The 21,574-nt window shown below is 36.8% G+C and overlaps 1 protein-coding gene across 4 annotated transcripts in view; it reads right to left on the reverse strand.

The window, feature by feature from the left end:
• Positions 1-21,574, reverse strand: part of GRIP2 (glutamate receptor interacting protein 2) — a 2,580,489-nt gene that overhangs the window by 705,029 nt on the left and 1,853,886 nt on the right. For all 4 annotated transcript variants that reach the window (XM_044078606.1, XM_044078609.1, XM_044078607.1 and 1 more), the window contains one exon: positions 12,923-13,068. In XM_044078606.1, coding sequence (XP_043934541.1) covers positions 12,923-13,068 — 146 coding nt within the window. The remainder of the gene's footprint in view (positions 1-12,922; positions 13,069-21,574) is intronic.

Below are 21,574 nucleotides of genomic sequence, written 5' to 3' on the forward strand. Positions count from 1 at the left end.
TTCTTGGCTTAACCAGCAATTTACAAGTAGTTTTACTTTATTATTATACACTGGACATACATAATTCTAACTTTCTCACTCATATCACATTCTTTCATTATTACCCAGAAGATTTCATGTTCAATTATGTTAAATGCCTTATTAAAGCAGTTTTTTTCTATTCATATTATCCACAATTTCTGTATCATTAATAATTCATGACAACCCTTCCCTTGCTAGGAGAAGCCCCCACTGAAGCTAAACTTGGCCTACCTCTCAAAGAAGTTTTGGAAACAGAAGGAGAGGCTCTAACTACCTTGGGAAGAGAGGGAAGAACAGTTACCTGAGAAGCCCCTCAGCCTGGCCTACCTCCTGAGAAGGCACATCCTGTAACAGTAAAGTCTCTGCCTGAGACTCCAAAGAAACTCCTGGCAAAACCACTGGCTCCACTGAGCCTTCTAAAGAACCGACGTCCGGGACTGCCGGTTCATCAACCCTAGGCTTCGCTGTTTTGTCCTTGCGCTTTTTGATCTAAGCGGGCGCCGGAGCATCCGACGGCATTTTATAATTGCAACGCTTCCCAAACACTAACCTGGCACAGTCTAACCTTCTCTTAATAGTGCGTTTGTTAAATCTAGCACAAGAGCGGTCATCCAACAACGTCGTGCTCAGGCCCTAAACAAGGTATACACAAGGTATGGTAATCCCTATGAGGTATCTGTTTCCCACAAGAAATACAGTTATTCACTTTTTCTGACATCCGGTTAAATACTGAGGCAAGAAAACCAAAATGTTCCCCAACGGGGTACTTAGCCAACTTTGATTCGGTCTGAAACTCCGACTTCAGAAAAATTTCAGAACGCCAACCTGCACTCGCAAAACTGCTTCTGCATCGGACCATGCGCAAAAGACTGAGGATATGACGTCGGTCATGCGCATTAGTACCCTGACGTACTGACGTCAGTCTAATGCGCCCTGACCGACGTCAGCCATATACTTTGGTATTCGGGCCGACTGGACAGCGGACTACCCAATAGTTAGGACTGCAGCAATGTGGAATGAAGAACATCACCCTTTACATGAAGAAAAATTTCATTGTCAAATAAAATATAATCGTTTTTCAAAAGAATTTTGTAAAATTTCTTCTTCTAAATTAATATGTTCTTGGGTTATCCTTTTCCTAACTGAAAATTCTGTGAAGCACAAAATACCAAGGTCATGTGGGGTCACAGAACAGAGATCCTTCACATCAATAATCAAGAAAATAAATGTATTGTTGAAAACAGGGTTATTACAATACTTTTAAAAGTCCCAAGAATCGACACAAATGCATTTCATTTTTTAAATAATGTTTCAATTTAAAATCTAAAAACTTGGCAAGAGGGGCATTGATAAAATTATGGGCATCAACAATAGAATGCATAGGTGGGGGTCAGACAGGTTTCTGTTAATTTCAGGAAGAGCAAAAATTGTGGCAGCAACAGGGTGCTCCACATGAAGACATTTGTACTCATCCAATGAGATACATTGTTCCCTGACCTGTAATGAGATTGTATAAGTGATATTCAATTCATTCTTGGGTATTTGTTTATAAGTATCCTCAAATAACAGACTATAAATCCTGTCTAGATAATCTTGTTGGTCCTTAGCCACCAGACCCTCACCTTTATCCGCTTGCATGAACGTGATGTTCAGGGATTTAACTCAATGAAGTAAATCTAATTCCTCCTTAGATAAATTAAAAACATAACATATATTAGATTCTATTAGAATTTACACCATGTCTTAAGTCTAAATCACAGACCATGTCAAAGAGGAATATTGTAGGGTGTAAAGGGAGATTGCATACACTGTTCATCCATAGTCAGTTTGGCATGGTAGTTATGGTAGATGTCCCAGAAAATAGAAAAGTTCAACTTCGTAATAAATAATTTAAAATCCATCAGTGTTTCAGCAATGAGCATAGGTTAAGAGACAGGATGTATGAACACCAATATGAAATTAATAAGAAAAAAAAACATGAATGCTTTATATCAATGACACTTTTTAGAATATCATGGGCACTGCTTTAAATTTCTTATGATTGAACAGGTAGTTCATAACATTAGGGGAGGTGCTTGGTCATTATTTCTGGAGAAATGTGAATTTTGGATATTATATCTCAATGTTGTGGGTTGGCCTGGTCTTAATAACCTAGCTTTTAAAACGTAAATCTCAACTGAGATGAATATATTTTAGATTTACTGTGATGCTTTTATAGGTATTGTATGTACATTTAAGATTTATTAATTATTTTATTACCCATGTCAATTTATTGCTTAATTTTATTAACATGCGACTGGCTGTTACTATTTAGCCCTCTTCTGTTTAGGATGGTTAGATCTAATGAAGTCTCTTTAGGATTGTATTAGAGATGAAAGTGCTTGTCTTTTTTTGGAATAAAGTTCACGTACCACTTCTTGTTCTTGGGTTCCAGCTCTTTGTGTTTTTGGAGTTTGTTTGCAGTCATTTTTGACTAGCTTGTCTTTTTTGCTTGGACTATGTGGCCACTGGAGTGAGTACCAATTCGCAATTTCTCATTGCTGACTGTGAACTTTCTGACTTGACTGCTAGTGTCAGCAATTTAACCATACGGGTACAACAATTAGCCCAGCATGTGAAGGAACTTTCAGCCAGCATGCCCCAAATCCACTAGTTCTCATGTTCACTTCATCCCCCAGGACAACCATCTTCTCTTTCAAATTCTACTATAATGGGAGCTCAGCTAGAAGGCAACTCATTGAATTCTGCTACGGCTGAGTATTTCCCTCCAATTCTCACCCTCCTTGTTTGAATGACTGGCTATCACAGAGGTTGGATTTTTCTATTAACAACCATACACTACTGCTCTCAATGAGAATTTGGAGATATTTCAGTATAAACTGACTAAGGTACACAAGATACAACTTGAAAATGCCTAAGTGAATCTAGTTCCACCAGAAAAGTACCAAAAGGTCTAAGGTCCTGGAAGCACCCCACTGGATTGATTCAAAACTCTGCACTTCATAAAGAATTACCAGCCCTGTTTGACAAATAGAGCTGTGAATATAAGGACCTGCTAGTTAAGCAAATATTTTGATTGAGGAATTTATAACAAAGATTGGAGTTCTGAATAATGTAATCACTACGGATTTTTATTCAAACGTAAAATTGATTATGTACGTATTTTTCCCACTATTGCCCCCTAAAATTTAAAGATGGACAAGAAAATTAAGAAACTTCAAAGGGACATTAATGATTGTGTGCAAAATACTGCCCACCCTAGTCCACCTACATCACAAGAATGGGGGAAAAAGTACATTAACTCTTCGGTACAACAACCAAGGAATCTAATAGTAATCAGCTGTCTAGACCAATCACTAATCATTCTGGCTATGTTCCCTCCCACTTCAATTTTCCTCACCTTCACAACTAAGAGAAGATAAAGGAACAGAAACAGCAGCAGAGTCAGGGAAACTAATGGGACAACTGGAACCCAGATCCACCTTTTCTGCAGGGCCAATGGGCGGAGCAGAATGGGAACACACCTCACCAGCCACACCAATCAACTTTCAACAGGAAGGTCAGTTGGAGGTGGAGACTAGCACTTTTTTGAACTGGGAGAAACCTACCTGTTCTTTAAGAATTCTTTTGGCGATTTTATTGTATATAATTACAGTTTGCAACCACTTGATTTCTCAACTACTGATCTTTTTCTTAAAGGACGTGCACCTTTTTACCCACACAAAGGGCAAACATTGCTGACATGCTTTATTTTGAACTTGTCTATTTTTCTGGGATGTCTGCCTTAACTACTATGCTGAATCGACTATGGATGAACAGTGTATGCAGTCACCCTTTACACCCTACACTGACCCTCTTTGACAAGGTTTGTGACTTAGACTCAAGACATAGCTTAAAATCTAATAATAGAAGTTGTGTTTTTAATTTATCTAATGAGGATTTCGATTTACTTCATTGGGTTAAATCCCTGAACATTAGACTCAAGCAACCAGACAAAGGTGGGGGTCTAGTGGCTATGGGCCAACAAGATTATCTAGATAGGATTTATAAGCTGATACTTATAAACAAGTATCCATGAATGAATTGAATATTGCTTATTATAGAATTTGATTACAGTTTGGGGACATGTTGTTAGAACAATGTATCTTACTGGATGAGTATAAATATCATAAAGTGTTGCACCAGGTAATTCCCACCATTTTTGCTCTTCCTAAAAGTCACAAAAACCTGTCTGACCCACTTATGTATCTCATTTATGACACCCGTAACTATCACTGCCCTTCTTGCCAAGTTTTTTGATTTTAAATTGAAACATTATTTAAATAATGAAATGCATTTATGTACTGATTCTTGCAACTTTTTAAAGCATTGTAATAACCTTGTTTTTAATAATACATTTATTTTCTTGACTATCGACATGAAGGATCCCTATTTTGAGATCACACATGACCTTTCAGTAAGGAAGAGGATGACCCAAGAACATATTAATTTATATGAAGTAATTTTCAAAATTACGTTGAAAAACAATTTTATTTGAAACTTATTTTTTCTTGAAGAAAAGGGTGTTGCCATAGGGGGTGCCTGTGGGGGACTGTTTGCTAATATTATGTTGGAATGGGAACAGACACTTGTTCAATAATGAATAGTTTGAGGCATGTGAGGTGTATTTAAAATATTTGGATGATACATTTATTGTGGAGGAACAAGAAAATATTTCTGATTTTATTGATTACATCAATAGTACAATTCCTTTTTTTTTTGCAATTCTCCTATGATATTGGAGTAAGTTGTATCCATTACTTACATGTTTTACATAAAAAAGATTATGTCCATAGAATCTACACCTCTGAAACCTACAGCAAACCTACATATTCCAATTTTTTTTTTTTTTTTTTACATTTTAACAGTTCCCACCCCCCCTTAGTCAGAAAAAAAATTGGTTGTGAAGGGCAATTTGTTAGGGTGGCCTGTAGGGTGAATATTTGATGAATTTTTAATGGAATGTGATTTACTGAGTAGGATGGTTCTGAGAAGGGGTTCTCCTAAAGAATTTATTGATAATCTTAGAAATTAAGTAGTTCATAAGAGACATAAGTTTTCTTACCCCTAATTTTACCTACATCTGATCATGTAACATTTACTTCTATACAGACTGCCCTCCTGTCTGAAGTGATGCATACACCTTTGGAGTCTTTCCCATTTTCAGACCAAACTGGTGGATGTAATTTTACTATTTCTTTTACCACCACTTTTAATTGTGACAGTCTGCCAAACACTTTTATGAAAAATTGGGTTTTATTAAACAAGAACAGAACAATAAAGGAAGACATTGGGGGAAAACCAACATTTGTATATAAAAAAGGACCTAACTTAAAGAACTTGATTGAACAGTCCTCAGGTATCAAGGTGGGCCTTCAGAGCTATACAAGGAAATGTGGGTGCTGCCCCTTTTGTAAATATATATATGCAGGTGAACTTTTCAATATTAAAATTTTTCTTTCAAGATGAGGGTCAAATTCAGTTGCAATACCAGGGGTATTGTATATGCTGCACTGTCAACAATGCTAAGCCTTTTACATTGGTAAGACTTGAGTGTAGGTTAAGAGTATGATTATCAATAAGAAATTAATAAGGAAAAAACTATGAATGCTTTATATTGACACCTTTTAGAATGTTATGGGCAGGGCACTGTTTTAAATTTCTTGTGACTGAACAGGTAGTTCGTAACATTAGGGGAGGAGCTTGGTCATTATTTCTGGATAAACGTGAATTGTTTTTGACATTATATTTCAGTGATATGGGTTGGTGGGGGTCTAAATGACCTGGCATCGATTGGTTGTCTTTTAAAACTTAAATCTCATTTGAAAGGAATATATTTTAACTTTATTGTAGTGCTTTTACAGGTACTGTATGTACTTTTAAGATTTATTTATTTAATTACCCATGTCAATTTATTGGTTAATTTTATTAACATGTGATTGGCTGTTATGGCTGTTACTATTTACTCTGCTTCTGTTTAGGATGGTTAGATCTGATTAAGTATCTTTTGGATTGTATTAAGAGACAAAAGCGTTTGCCTTTTTTTTTGGAATTAAGTTCACATACGAATTCTTGGTCTTGGGTCCTAGCTTTTTGTATCTCTAGACACTCATTTATGTAAATTATTACTTATTTTACCCAGTTTGTTTTTGCAATTGCAATCTCATCTGCATATGTTAACAAAACTGGAATTCTTAACCTTTCAGGTATTACATACCCCACCTCCTTCATTTTCTAATTTATTTCACATACTATCACATTCATAACTAACACAAAGAGTATACAACTCATTGGGTATGCCTGTCTTACACACACTTCATATGTACTTCTTGGCTTAACCAGCAATTTACAAGTAGTTTTACTTTATTATTATACACTGGACATACATAATTCCCTAACTTTCTCACTCATATCACATTCTTTCATTATTACCCAGAAGATTTCATGTTCAATTATGTTAAATGCCTTATTAAAGCAGTTTTTTTCTATTCATATTATCCACAATTTCTGTATCATTAATAATTCATGACAACCCTTCCCCTTTATACTATTTATGATATCCTCCATAATACTTTTCATTTTAGTTTCAAATCTCTTTTGTATTATTTTCATAAAGATCTTATAATCATTACTATTCAATACTATTAGTCTCCAGTTTTTCTGTTCTCTTCTTTCATCCATATGAATTTAAGTATTTCACTATGTAATTATTTATACAGAAAACCTTCATGTAACCATTCATTCAACAATCTTTAAAAAATATTTTTTTTACTAATTCCTTAAATTTTTATACATTTCATACACAATTCCATCTAGGCCTGCAGCCAAATCTGTATTTACTTGTCCTAATACTCATTTCAAGAAATCTCTTTTTCCAGTTCTTTTGGTCTCCTTTTCTTTTAACTTTACTTTCCATGTTTTTTCACTCCCTTTCTTTTCTTTAAACATTTCTTGCACAGATTATACTATACTATTCATAACCTTTCCTTGAGCTGTATTTCTCCTTTTGCATTTATTTCTTTCATTACACTACCATCTTCCTTTACTAATCTGCTTAAGTAATTTGATACTATTTTCCCTGCAAAATATTTTTGCTTATATTACAATTTTTTTCTTGATATCTATCATACAATTCTTTTTCTTGGTCAAAGTAATTTCTCTCATTGTGTTTTAAATCTTCTAATGCATTTTATGTTTTTATATTCTTTTTCTACTTTTCTCATATCATACTGCCACTAAAACATCTTTTATATTTTTCCTTAAATATCATCTACCATTCAAACCATTTTATAAAATATTCTCATAGTAATATGATCTTTCTACAACTGTATTACTAATCTCTTTCCTTCTTCATTCCATGCTTTCTCATTTATCCTTTTTATTCCTTTGCCTCTTTTTACATATTCCTTGTTTTATCTTGAGTCATATCGCAAGACCATCAGAAAATCCTGTTTCAACTACCTCCCCTTCTCCTTTAACTTTGATACTATAAAATAATCTACTTCAGTTATATACATACCCCTTTTGTAATTCCATACATTTTTGTCCCAAAGTTTTAACTTGCATCTTAGAAGGTACATTTTTCTTGTATCATTTCCTTTCTTGTTATGCTTACCTCTTAAATCACAGTTAAAGTTTCCTGTCATTATAATATTCATATTTATCAGTGCACAGTCTAAAATCAGATAAAATTAACTTTCCTTTTATTTATAGTTCGTAGATGCACATAATGTTATAATTATATATACTTGTTCTTTCCATTTTAAATCTACAATGGTTAATCTTCCCAGTTTGTAAAACTTATGTTTACTATATTTCTACAGAATAAAGCCATTCCAGAACATCTCTCAGTCCCCAAATTCCATATTATCTTTCCTCCCAACAGTTTCTCTGTTTGTAATCTTTCTTCCTTTGTTAAAAATCTTGTTTTTTTCTAATACAGTTACATCATCACATGTATTATGCCACTGCAAAATTCCTATTCTTCTTCTTCTTATATTCTTAATGCTATTCACATTTACTGAAAGCACTCAAAAATTTTAATTTTCCCTAGATTCATGGTTTCATACGTTCATAGCCAATTACTAGGCTAGGTTTTTTTAACAGGCCATTTTAAGCCTAACCAATTTCCTTCCCAAAGGTGAGGATCAAACACTGTACATTGTGTCTGTGAGTCAAACAGCTTATCCATTACAAGCTGTTTATATTCTTTTTCATTCATTTCCTTTCTTTTTTCTTTTGTACTTCTCCCTTTATTTTTCTGTCTTTTACCAATTTATCAAAATAATTATTTTTTCCCCTTTTACTACCTCTCAGTTTATGTCTTCATTTCAGAACCTTATTCTATACCCTTTTTATCTTTTATCATCTATTTTTCTTGCATTTCTGCTACTTCTAAAATTTCTTCTTGGTTCATTTTCTTCTCTTTTTCCTTACTGTTTATCATTGTTTGCAATCCATCCATAAATGTCCAATTTTCTTACATTTATAATATTTCACTTTACAGTTTTTGCATCATGACCATTTCTGCACAAGCATAACATTTTCTTTTGTCACAGTTACTTATCAAATGTCCTTTTCCACAAAAAATGTTTTGGGTTGTCCCCAGTGTTTTACACCACCACAATTCCCTTCCACATTTATCATGCTCAGTACATGTACATTTTTTTTACTTTTCTATTTTTAACACAATATTACAATCCCAGGCACCAGTCCATAAAGCCTCTGTCAAACATTTGCAATAAAGCTTTCAAATATCCTTTAAAAGTCTGGCTATCTCTGTTTGAAATTGTAGATGAATTTTTGTTTCCCTGTTAAATGCTTTTATCATAAAGACTCCATGGGTTACAGTCTTTCTTTTGTTTTCTCCAAGAAAAATTTCCATTGGAAAAAAAACATTCTTAAATATATCACAAAATGGATCTTTGTTAAGAATAAATGCTCTTACCTCATGTTGTTTTACACCCAAAAAAGCTATTACATTTTCCACACTTCATACCTGTCCATTTCTTTGTCTGCTTTACCGTGAATCTTTACCACATACTTCCATTTTTCATTTTCTTCTGGCTTCTTTTCTGCTACTCCACTTTTGCCTTTTACTTTCTCTCCTCCATATGTTTTCTTTTCCATCTCACCACTATTCTTCAGGATTGTCTCTGCATCCACCTTTTGTACTTTCTCCATAATGTCTCCCCAGGAAACATCTCCATTTTCTGGCGCACACTGCACCACCATTTCTTCATGGAAATCATCCCACAACCCTCCTGACTGGAGGGTTGTAATTATACATCCATCATTTGATGACTCATCTCCATGAAACAGGTTTCTTTGAAACATTTCCTTACAGTCTTGCGCACATTCTCTGGTCTCCATATTTGCTTTTTCCTTCATTTCTTTCAGTACTCTATCATCTACTTCTGTCTCCTTCTGCCTCCCTGTTTCTCTGGCTGCCTCTGTTCCTGGAACAGAAACAGGAAGTGCTCTTCCAAAATGGTTCCCACTGACATCAATGACAAGTAGGGGGTGTTCTCTAGTGCCCTGGACAAGTTTCCCATAGTCCATATGAATGCAACTCCCTGAAGAGAAGACCATTAGCGTAGTGGGACTAAACCAGTCAACAAAGTGTAAATAATTAAAAATGAGAACTATCAGGCTTCGCAGTAATCATAGCTCCATATATTGTTCACAATAATGAGCATCTTCCTAGATCTCATTTAAAATGTTTTCTGCAGATACAGTATCTGTTAATGTGCCATTGTTTGCAGAAGAGCTTGAACAGAAGGACTCCATCTGTTTTATAATGCAAGATTGAAAGGCGCAGCCTTGATCCTCATTCAAAAAAGAGCAGTCCAAGAGGCGGTGGGTGGTCTACTTCCATCCCCTGCACTTCAGATGTAGGAACACTTGGAACAAGTGCAACTTTACCCATCTCCTCTGCTAAAGTCTAGGACCCAGCTGTCTGTTTACCTAGTGCATTTTCTTCACAGACAACAATGTTGTGGTTATTGAACATCCTATGCACCAACTCACAACCATTGAATGGTACAGCAATGTTCAGTAACTCAGATTTGACCAGGGAGACAGCAACTTGGGGAGTCTCTGTAATAAGGCCCTTGCAAATCCTAATTAACCCCATCTCTGTATGCCTGGCAATGATTATCCCAGCTGCGGATGCAGACCTTCCAGAATAAATAAAACAAAGGTGAGGCTCTGGAGTTAATGTAAAACTTGGGTTACTGTAGTTCTTTTTCCATAACCTAATTTCTGCAATACAGCTCGAAAATAATAGGGGTTTGAAATGGAGCAGAAAAAGTCAAAACCTCCTGGACTAGGGGAGTGCATCACACTCACCATGACTAGAGAGTAAGGCAGCCTGGATGGAGTTGTTGGCCATTTCACCAGGACCCTGGGCATGTGTCCAAATTTTGTGAGAATATCTTCTTCTGAGGGCAATCCTCCTCTCCCCCCAATTAAACCTTTTATGTCACTTTGAATACTCCCTTTCTTTACACTTCCTTTCTCTAGGAAGGTAGATAAAGAGGGTCTAGTTTTTTTTTTTTTTGTGTGTGTGTGCGTGTATTTTCCCACCAAGTTAGACATATAATTCCCGGAGTTAAGACCAGAGGTTTCATTGAAGGTGCTGAAGTTTGATTATCCAAAAGGCATTGTATTGAAAGGCATACAATGTGCAAGTGTCACTACATTTTTCTCTCTCCTAAGAAAAAGGAAAACTACAAATGAAAATTCTTAGGTGGAATCTGCTTCCCACAAGAACGTTTGTTGATGTATTTCCTAGGAACAAAACTGGACAACAAAAATGCTTAAGAGAATCGCAACAAAATTGCTAATAACTGGCAGACTCACAAATTGTTAAATAACACTTCTACTTGCCATTCTTTTTTTGATCAGTTAATAAAGCAACTGATGGGGAAATATGCAATAATGGAGAACACAGGACTGAAATAGTGTATTTGCATGATGGTTGCATTTTTACTGCAGAAGCATGGAGCGTGTGCACACTGCTGTCATAATTTAAATCACGAACAGAAAGACGCTGTTTCAGTCCACTGCTCTCCACTGTTACCCATACTTTCTTATATTGCAGCTGGCTACCTTCACATCAAAACCACAACCCTCGACCACAGCCATACTTAGAGGTCCTAAGACACATCTTTGAATTCATTTTTTTGAGTTCTGTCAACTATACACAGGACTACCACATTGTTTGCTTTAAACTGGAGTTGTGTAAGCCAATGCGATACACAACTGTTGTATCAAACTTTGAAAGGTAGGAATATCTACCCCCTTGCCACACCAAGACAGAGAAATTTAACTCAACTGCTCCCTTAACAGGTGGAGAATATGCAAATTTTTGTCTCCACGATAACATACACAATAAACACTGACTAAATGGCATGATTAGCTAACATCAGGAATTACTAGAAAACACCAGAATCTGATTCCATGGGGTGGTGGACATTAAATATCATACAAACATTAAAGATTATGACATCTATGCAGAAGGTAACACCACCACCCCTTCCATAATTGCTCACTTTATTCTACATTATACGTTTACCAAACCTGCTCCAACACTGTGTCAACTTCAACCTGAGCATCTGCATTTACTTACTTTGTATCTTCACAAATCCTTTTAATGTGACTGAAAACTTGTAGTTTCATTTTTGTATTGTCACTAAAAATCGAAAGAGTAGTAAACTCCAGAGTCCAGGCAGCACTTAACTCTTCCACAGAGGTGTGCAATGTTGGCTAAGTGAAATCATCAATGGCTCTACTAGCAGAACCTCAGAGCTCCCAGTAATGGAGAACTCTGCACTGAGCATAACTCATGTTTGTATTCATAGATACGAGTTATGCTCAAGTCCAGTGTTCTCCATCATCTCCAAGAAATATGAGTGACTCCACTACAGCAGCAAAAAAGAACTAAAGATGAGTTGGGTATATCTTCATTTACTGATGGATTTTCTGTTGACAACCTCAGCATGGCAATATAATTATGCATCCCAAGGATTTTAAGGTTGTTTTTCAGATCTAGTTAGAAGACTGAAGTCCACGTGAAACTCATCCTTCTCTTATAAATCTCCGTAACAATGAACCATATAATGAACACCCATTTCTCTAAGGTCACAAAGGCTGACTGTTCCTAAAGGTCTATATAAGTAGCTGCTCTACACTGTTGTGTGTCTCTGGAACTGAGTACAACACTTAGTAGTTAGGTTTGGTAAAGAAAATTGCTTTTGCTCAGGCATTATGGCTCTTAGCTGAAAGTAAAACTGTAGGACCCTTAGTCTGTGTGGGTTCTTCCTCTGCATCAGCAAAAGGATACAAAGTCTTAAGAGGAGGACAGAAGTCTCTTTTTTGAGGCTGACATGGTTAGGGAATAAATGAAAGAAACATCAACATTTTCAGGAAAAATTAGATCCCAAGCCCTACCTGCCAAGTTTAGGAATGCAGATCAAAGCAACAATTGCTACGGCATCAGTAAAGATGCTGGCAACAGTGATGGAGAGGATAAGAAGTTACAATAACCAAAGGTGAAAGAGTCAAGGAGCTAATGTGTGCAAATATGCAAGGTTAAAGGGCACCAACTTTAAGGATTCACATCTTGAGAAATTGAAAGTTACTTTTTCAGGCTAAAACTGCTAAATGCATCAAGTTTATAATCTTAGATTAAACTGTACATGTGATGTACATTAGACTGTCAAGATCAGCTGGAAGGGTAAATCTGATGAACACTTAACTGTAGGTACCACTTACACACACACACACGTGCAAAACTGCAGTGTGGGGGGGTGATAAACTTTTTTCAAAATCCCCTCAATGTAAGCTTTTGCAAACTCACCTGCCACATCAAATTCAATTTCCAGTGTTACTTTATTGGTAAGAGCAGCATCACGCAGCAACTGGTTAGCTTCTTCCAGGGTCCCATCTTCTGTTGGGATACCATTGATTGAAAGTAGACGGTCTCCCACTTGAAGCAGTCCACACCTAAATCATTTAAAAAAAAAACTGTTACATTAAAAATGTTTACAGTTCTCCAATTTTCCACAGTCCTAAACATGGTTATAAAAAAAAAAAAGTCACTGCGTTAGAGACCCACTCCTCCCAGGCCTAACATCTGAGCAAATGTTCTCCCCACTACCAGCCATTACATCCCATGTAAATCTCTTTGGTTCTTATTATATCATCATTCTCCATGTGACCAGATAATACCCCTGGGTTGTTTACTAGTAAGGGTCACGGACTACTTAGCCAAATTCCACTTTTTTATTCATTTAACTGGGTAAGCCTACTGGACACAACAGCCCTTTTTCAGGGGGTGATGCTGGAGAACTGTCTGGTTAAGAAACTTGCTCAATGTCACACAGCAGGCAAAGGGATGTGGAATGAATCAAACTCTTGATGCATGGGATATAGGAAGCAGCTGGTTAACAACAGGAGCCTTAATCCTCTGTGCTGACAGACTTCTTATGCCTTTTCAATTTAAGTCTTTCCATGGGTTATATTCCTAAACCAGACACAAAAGAACAGCCATAGTAGTAACATTACACAAAAGTGGCCCCATGGCAGAACACAGAAATTATAGTCTTACAAGTCTCTCAAGTATCATCTGTAAAGATCTGGAGCACATAATTGCCAAACTGATAGAAAATGATGGGTGATTTACAGACCCTACACCCAACCTAATCTGCACTTGTAAAAGGTAGGTCATTGCCTAGTAAACCTAGTCAATTTCTTAAAAAGGGCCAACAAAGCCCAGATGCGGACCTAACAGTCCATACTTGCTTACCTTGACCTCATCATGGTATATGGCATCATTCCACCTGTTTATATCCTACATACACTCTCCCAATTTAACAAACCTGTATTGTAAGCCTTCTAAGCAGCCAGCTGGATCTCCAAAAAAAAAAAAAACACATCGTTAAAATAGGAGGTACTTCCTTTATCCAGAGACGGTGTTACCAGCAGACTTCCACAGGGATCTGCATCGTGCCCCTTACTGTTTGACATCTACTTCTCAGAAGTGAAAACAGATGTGGTTAACTAAGTCTGCTAACTGCAACACAGTTGCAAATCTCCCTCAGTCACTTGCACGTCAGCAGGGCCTGGACCATCCCATCAGCTGTGGTGCATCAGTCATAGATTTCACTTTAAAAGCCAAACATATGCAGTAGAGTAACTTTTGAGAAAGATACAATCCCATACTCTTACCACATGGCTGTTATCTCTGTCAAAACAGATACAATTATCCAAAGCTTGGGTATCTAGTTTGGCAGTAACCTCTCTTTTGATCACCTTGTCTTGGTTATGATTAGGCAGTCCTTCTACCTTGCTCAACTAATTTGCAAGTGTATCGCCTTTAGGTTTCATGTAGTCTTGGTCACTGTATAATCTTCCTGTATTAAACCTATCCGTAAATGTAATGCCCCTTTTGGAATATATCTCGCAATGCACATTGCCCAAGACTACAAATACTTCTCACTAAGATGATTTATTAATAAAAAAATCAACACAATCTAAGCTACTCTGAAATACTAGAAACTCTAACCATCTACTTTGTCTCAGAAACTCTTGAGGGGTGGTCTCTCTCTAGCTTTTTGAGCACTGAAAGTTATTAACATTTTCAACCTTTGCTGCCTTACCAAACCCAACAGTACACCTATCACTCATGTCAAACACATCTCCACTGCTAGCATGACATATTTGCCACTCCCCCCCACACCTGATGCATTCCCTGCGTCTGGAGTTGAGCCCTCTCTGCATATCAAAACAACAGTCTATCTCCTTTCAAAATCATAATTCACAACTGGATGTGAGACAAACTCCTGCCTGCGGTATATGAAAACAATCACCTTACCATGGTAACTAATATATTATCAGTACCAAGGGGTGTAACATCTAAGCTGTTGGGGGGGTCCTTTGGCTGTATGCACAATATGAACTTATGAGTAATGTGTTGTCCATTTTAGAGCACTGATCTATCTGGATCACTTTCGGACTGCTGGGACAGGTTCTGGTGCCCCCTGACCCTGTAAAGGATAAAGCAGGTTATCAGAAAATGGCTGTCGGATGGATCCTTTTCTTCCTTTCTTCACATAGTACAACTATGATGATATGCTAGGTCCTGAAGAACAATCCATGTTCTCGAACATCTTTCAAACAGTAGGAACAGTCACAGTATTATTAGTACACATCAACATAAGATGAACTTGTTTGTATTTCTACTTCACGTGTCTATTTTTAATGCCATCACACATTTTTACTTGCAACTCCCTTGGTTATTTCCAGTGTGCATTCCTCATTTGTTTTAACTCTAAATTTTGTTCTCTACATTACAACCAACTTTTTCAAAATATTCTGAAAAGAGTTTGATAACTTGATATATACACACACACACTTTTGTTTTATTATTTCTGGTATTTGAAATGCACCTAAAAATTAATCCTCCTCATTTGACCTGCTTAGCTTATTTAATCCTCTGAACATGTATATTTGCACAATTCCTATTTTTAATCAGTCGCTGAAGATGTACCAAGAGTATTTAAACATCCATTCTTTTTGTACTATTTTTAAACTTTGTTTTATAAAAGGTTTTTTTTACATTTCTTATACTTACAAATTCCCTGTTCCTTTCCCTATCACATTTCTCAACTATGTATATGATCAATTGATATATTAGTAGTTTTCTATCTGATTTTCCCATGTCTACCTCTCATTGACTTATTCTGAATTCCAGAATGCAGTGGTTATTATCACATTCTGTTGATATCACCAGGGTTGCTTTGGTTAGATTTTGTTTTTCTCTGTTCTGTTATCTGTATCCTAAGGATTACATAATAGAGGAATTCTGGTACAACTTCAAACATTGCAAAAAGCAACATTTCTAAAAGCTTTTATTTTATCAGTAATACAGACAGAAATTTTCCTATCCTGCAAAAAATTGAGGAACAATAAAGAAATTATATTTGCTGCAAAAAAATATCTAACTTACAGCTTTAGGATCCATAATCAAGAATGAGGGTGAAGCGTTTGGGAGCATCAAGTGTGTGTGTATGTACATATGTGTATGTATATACGTGTGTGTGCATGCGTGAGCGATATTCTCAAAGTAGAAAACTGACAGCTTTTTTTTTTTGAGTAATTTTATTTGCAAATTTAGAGAAAGTACAGTTGTTTAAGAACTTACTGGAACAGTAGCTTGTCCTACTGATCACTATTGCAGTATTCCTATTATATGGGTTGTCACCACTGATGTCTGGCTCAGGTACCAAAGCTTTACCTTTCCATGGCTGTACAGCCGATGCATGACCTAGGATATACAAAACAGACGTACGAGCAAGGATCCTCAGACCATTTCCAAGTCAGATGCCTGAAAAGTGCTGCAAGAGGGATACTAGTCAGCTATGAGGGGAGTAGCCCAAAAAGGTAAGAAAACTCCCCTGTTCCCATGAAAAAAAAACAGAGGTTAAAGCAAAGGGGAGAAGAAATGCAAAACTGAACAGTGGTAGGGGGGATAGACAGTGGGATGGAATACAGCAACAATGATCATAGGACATCTACTGTTATGTAAGTTTTCCAAGTAAAAAAATTTTGGAGAAGTGGTAGATACAGGTTCATAAGGAGGCAGTCTAAGCTTTTCTAACACAAAATTAAGATCCCATGGAGGGAGAGATGGGTTTCCTTGGTGGGTTAAGATGCGGGACTCCCTTGAGGAAAAGCTTGACCTCTGCTCTAGCCATAAGTGGAGAGCTAAGAGGGAGGCGATCATTGATGGTTGACAGGTGAGTTTTTATAGAACAGGACAAACTTGATTAAAGTACTTCTCAGAGATATTGCAGTACAGCAGGAACTTGTGATAACACTGGGTCTGGACAATATTTTTGGTACCAACAGGAAACCTTTTTATTTAGCAATGTAAGATTTTCTAGTAGTAGGTCTTCTGGCTTCTTGTAGGAGGACATAAACAACGTCTTCAGAGAACAGGTGTCTGAGGAATTAAAATCTTATCCATAGAATCAAGTTGAGAGATGGAAAATTTGTGGAAAGCCGCAAAATTTGTGGAAAGCCGCAATCGTTTTTATGGTTATCAAGTCCAGTGGAAGAGGTATTTTCCTGTAATTTCCTTTTGCCATGTGAAATAACAGGGGAAAAGTACAGTTGTGTAAAATCTTACCATAACGGTAGATGTCCTTGCCCTCACTGCTACAGTACTCTTAACAGATGGGATTCCCTGCTGTAGAATAGTGGTGTGTGTTGTACCTTTAAGAACCATTTCCAAGGATAGTACATGCATATAAATAGCAAACACGTGCAAGCTTCAGTGCCATTTTGAGTGTGCAGCCAGTGTGTGAAAATGCACAAGTGATAGTCAGTTTGTTTACAAGTTTATCTAAGTTAAAGTTACTAAGCCTCAATCCTGATGTATTTGTACATAAAACTGCTTGAACAGAACCTACAACTGTTTGTCTGTTTTATCCTGACTAGACGAGCGACATGGTGTCAGAACTGGGATTCTGAGACTGCTTTTCAAAGCTATGAGGTGCAGAGTTAACAGTAAAGGTAAACTAAGTGAACCAAGAGCAAAAAAGGGCCAGAAACAACCTAAAGGTAACGAAAACTTGAACAAACAATTTATTTTATTAAAAAGATAAAACTTTACAAGAGCACAGAAATTAAGCAAACAAAAGGCACAAAAAGCATATTAATCAAATGAAAAGTTTGAAGTTAAAACAATCAGAAAAGCACATAAGAGGTTTGGAATTATCTCAATTACAAAATGAGCATGTTTACAGTAAAACGAGCACAAGAAAAGTATAATGGACATGAAATGAGATTAAATGGGTAAAAAATATAATAAAGGGAAAAAAGGGCACATTCATGGTGACTGCATATTTTTTGGCACATTACTGTGTTTTGACAAACTATTTCATATTGATTAAGCTATTCAGGGCACAACTAGAGTTATTTGAAGTATCTTGAAGTGTGTAAAAGTGCTTACAGATGTTTAGTACTGTGCATTTATTCTGAAGAGTTTGTTGTGTGCAAAGTGCAACTATTTTGTGAAATGCAGTCAAAATACAGCCATTTCGAAGATTTTTTGTGCTGGGTGAGTCTGTTTGCAAAGTGCCGTCATTACAGAGTGTTGCTTGCACTGTACAGAGTTATTTAGCAAAGTACAGCCATTTTGGAAGGATTTCAATGTGCTGTGTACTGTTTATTCACAAAGTGCAGTTACTTTGAAATGTTTCTCGCTCTGATCTTCTTCTGCCCAGTTTATTTGCGCAGTGCAGTTATTTTGAAATGTTTCTTACACAGATAAGAGATTATTTCTCAGAGTACAGTGATTTCAAGAATATTATTGTGCCTAGGAGACTTATTTCACAATGTTCAGTTACTCAGAGGCTTTTTGCGCTATTGGGCATAGTTGCAAGTACTGGCATACATTTCAGGCATATGTATGCGTGTGTGTGTGTTCGTGCATACTTGCAAAAGCCTTCACTGGTATGTGTTAATATGGCAGAAGCATTTCACAGACCAGGTCCACTTGTATTTGATCAGAATACTGCAGAGAATTGGAGAATATTTGAGCAAAAGTATGATATTTTCATACAAGCAGCTTATTTTGACAAAGATGTATGTACCAGGGCATTCATTTTGCTAAACCAAGCTGGGTCAGAGGCCATTGAAAAAGAGTGTTCATTTGTGTATGCACCAGCAGTATATGAAGGAGAGGGTGGACCATCATATTGTTGTACAGACTGAATCAAGGGAGGACCCAGAGTGTTTGAAATACAAAGTCAGAGAAATGTGCAACCACCAGACAAATGTTAAATTAGAGGCGCATTTGTTTTACACAAGAGATCAAAAGCCAGGAGAAACTTTTCCAGCTTATATTACTGATCGGAGAAACAAAGCTAAAACATGCAGGTTTGGTGATTTAAAGGATGATGAGTTAATAAGGAACAGGCTTGTGTGTGGTATTAATAGTGCTGCAGTGAGAAAGATTTTGTTTTGTGACAGTGGTTTAACACTGATCAAAGCTATTGAGATTTGTCAAATCCATGATGTTAAAGAAAGACACACAAGTATGCTTGCAAGTGATAAGAGCATGGTTTCAGCAGGTTCTAGAGCAAATGTAGACAGCATGCAGCAATGGCTAGCAGAAACAGGCCTAAGCACATGACAGCTACAAGCCCTGCAGGGCTTCCTATGAAAACCTGTAGTCTTCTAGCAAGTTCCAAGACTAGTTCAGTAAAAAGAACATGCTCAGTGCAGTACAAGGTTGAGTCAGCAAAACTCAAGTCAAACTTTATTGCTAATTGTTGCGATTGTGGTGCCAACCATGAGTCTAAAAGAGAAAAGTGCTTAGCATTTGGCCAGCAATGCCACAAGTGCAAAAAATTGAACCATTTTCAAAAGTTTTGTAAATCAAGTAAACCTCGCTCGGTTATAAAGAAGAGTCATTTAGAAAAGTAAAGTTGATCATGTAGAAAGCTGCAACCCTACTTTCTATGTAGATGGTACATCAGTAATTGGTGAAAAGATTAATGCAGTAGATTTATTGGCAAAGAATGAGGTGTTTTGTACTGGCCTGATCAATGGTAAAGCTACAGAGCTCAAAGTAGACACTGGCTCAAAGTGTAATGTTATGTCAGCAGAAACATTTGCTGAAGTGGGAGCTGGTGAGCAACTTGAAGTGGCCAGTTTTGTAAAACTTGTTGCTGATTGGAGGTGAAGTTCAAACTGAAGGCTCAGTAGTGCTTTCATGTTATTTGGCTTGGAACAGTCACAGCTTACTATTCTATGTAGTCCAAAGATCTGTGCAGTCATTACTGGGTCTTAGAGACAGTTTGAGAATTAATCTACTTTCCTTTACTAAGGAAATCCATCATATAGGCACATGTCCCAGTTCTAGCATCAGTGAAACTATTTTCTCAGAATGTGCTGATGATTTTGAAGACAAGCTAGGCAAACTTCCAGCTATGTATTCTATGAAGTTAGACCCAGAGGTCAGTCCAGTGGACAGACTAGCAAGAAGAGTTCTGATAGCTATGCAGAACAACCTCAAAGCTCACTTGGATAAAATGGTACAGCAAGGTGTAATTTGTCCAGTTACAGAACATACTGAATGGATGTTGTCCATGGTAGCAACTCACAAAAACGGCTCACATGAAATCAGAACATGCACTGACCCAAGAGATTTGAACAAAGCATTCGAGACCTAATCATCCTAGGTGTACAGTCGAAGAAGTCACAGCTCTGATACTGAATGCCACTGTTTCTTCTGTCTTGGATGCAGAGAGTTCATTTTGGTAAATGATGCTTGATCGCAAATCCTCACTATTGTACTATTCAGTACCCATTTGTAAGATATAAATTGCTCAGGATGCTATTTTGGAATACATTCTGCAAGTGAAGTCTTTCAGTGTGCAATGGAGCAATTTTTTCAGGTCATCCATATGCCATAATAGCAGATGATTCATTGGTCGGAGGCAATGGTGAAGCAGAAAAACCTCAGGAAAGTTCTAGATAGAGCATGTGAAGTGAACTTGAAGCTCAATCCTCTGAAGTGCAAATTCAGACTACCAGATGTTACCTATGCAGGTCATTTATTTACTAGAAATCGCTTACGACCAGACCCATCCAAGCAAGCAGCCATTTTTAACATGCCAGCACCAGATAATGTTCAAGCTCTACAACGTTTTCTAGGTATGGTTAACTATTTGGGCAAGTTTATACCAGACCTCAGTGAGTTGACAGCACCTTTGAGGGGTTTACGTCAAATAAACGAACGCCTGAAATGTCGAACGTTATATGGTCGAGACCATATGATCGACATTTCAAGTGTTCGAAGGTTGACTTTAACGGTGCTGTACAGTGCAGAATGGGAGAATTTCCCTTTTCGGCACTGAAGTGCGGTCTCGGAGTTGGTATATTTAAGTAGGGGGGTGTTAAGGTATGTTTTTCTTTTTCTTTTTTTATATTATATATTCGAACTTTCAAATATCGACCATATGGTCTCGAACATATGGTATTCGACATTTTGAAAGTTCAAATACATAACATAGACCCCCTTTGAGAGAGGTGAAGAGCAAAAATGTTATATGGTCTTGAGTAGAATATCACCAGACAGCAGTTGAAAACCTTAAGCAGAAAAATGCCACCCCATCTACATTAAGATACTGTGATATTAATAAATCAGTAACTCTTTCCTGTGATGCTTCAAAATTTGGTCTTGGCACAGTTATTCTTCAAGAGGGCAAACCAGTAGCCTATGCATCTATAACTTAAATGCAATGTGCTCAAATTGAGAAAGAACTTTTGGCAATTGTGTTTGCATGTTTGAAATGTCATGATTATATTTATAGTTGAGCTATTCAGACTGAAACTGATCATCAATCTCTAGTCACTATTTTAAAGAAGTCTATGCATTCTACTCCACCAAGATTACATGAATGATGTTTAAATTGCAAAGGTACAACTTCAAAATGGT

Source organism: Protopterus annectens, chromosome 7.part1 (assembly GCF_019279795.1).
Source record: "Protopterus annectens isolate FY-2018-M chromosome 7.part1, PAN1.0, whole genome shotgun sequence".
Taxonomy (NCBI): Eukaryota; Metazoa; Chordata; order Ceratodontiformes; family Protopteridae; genus Protopterus; species Protopterus annectens.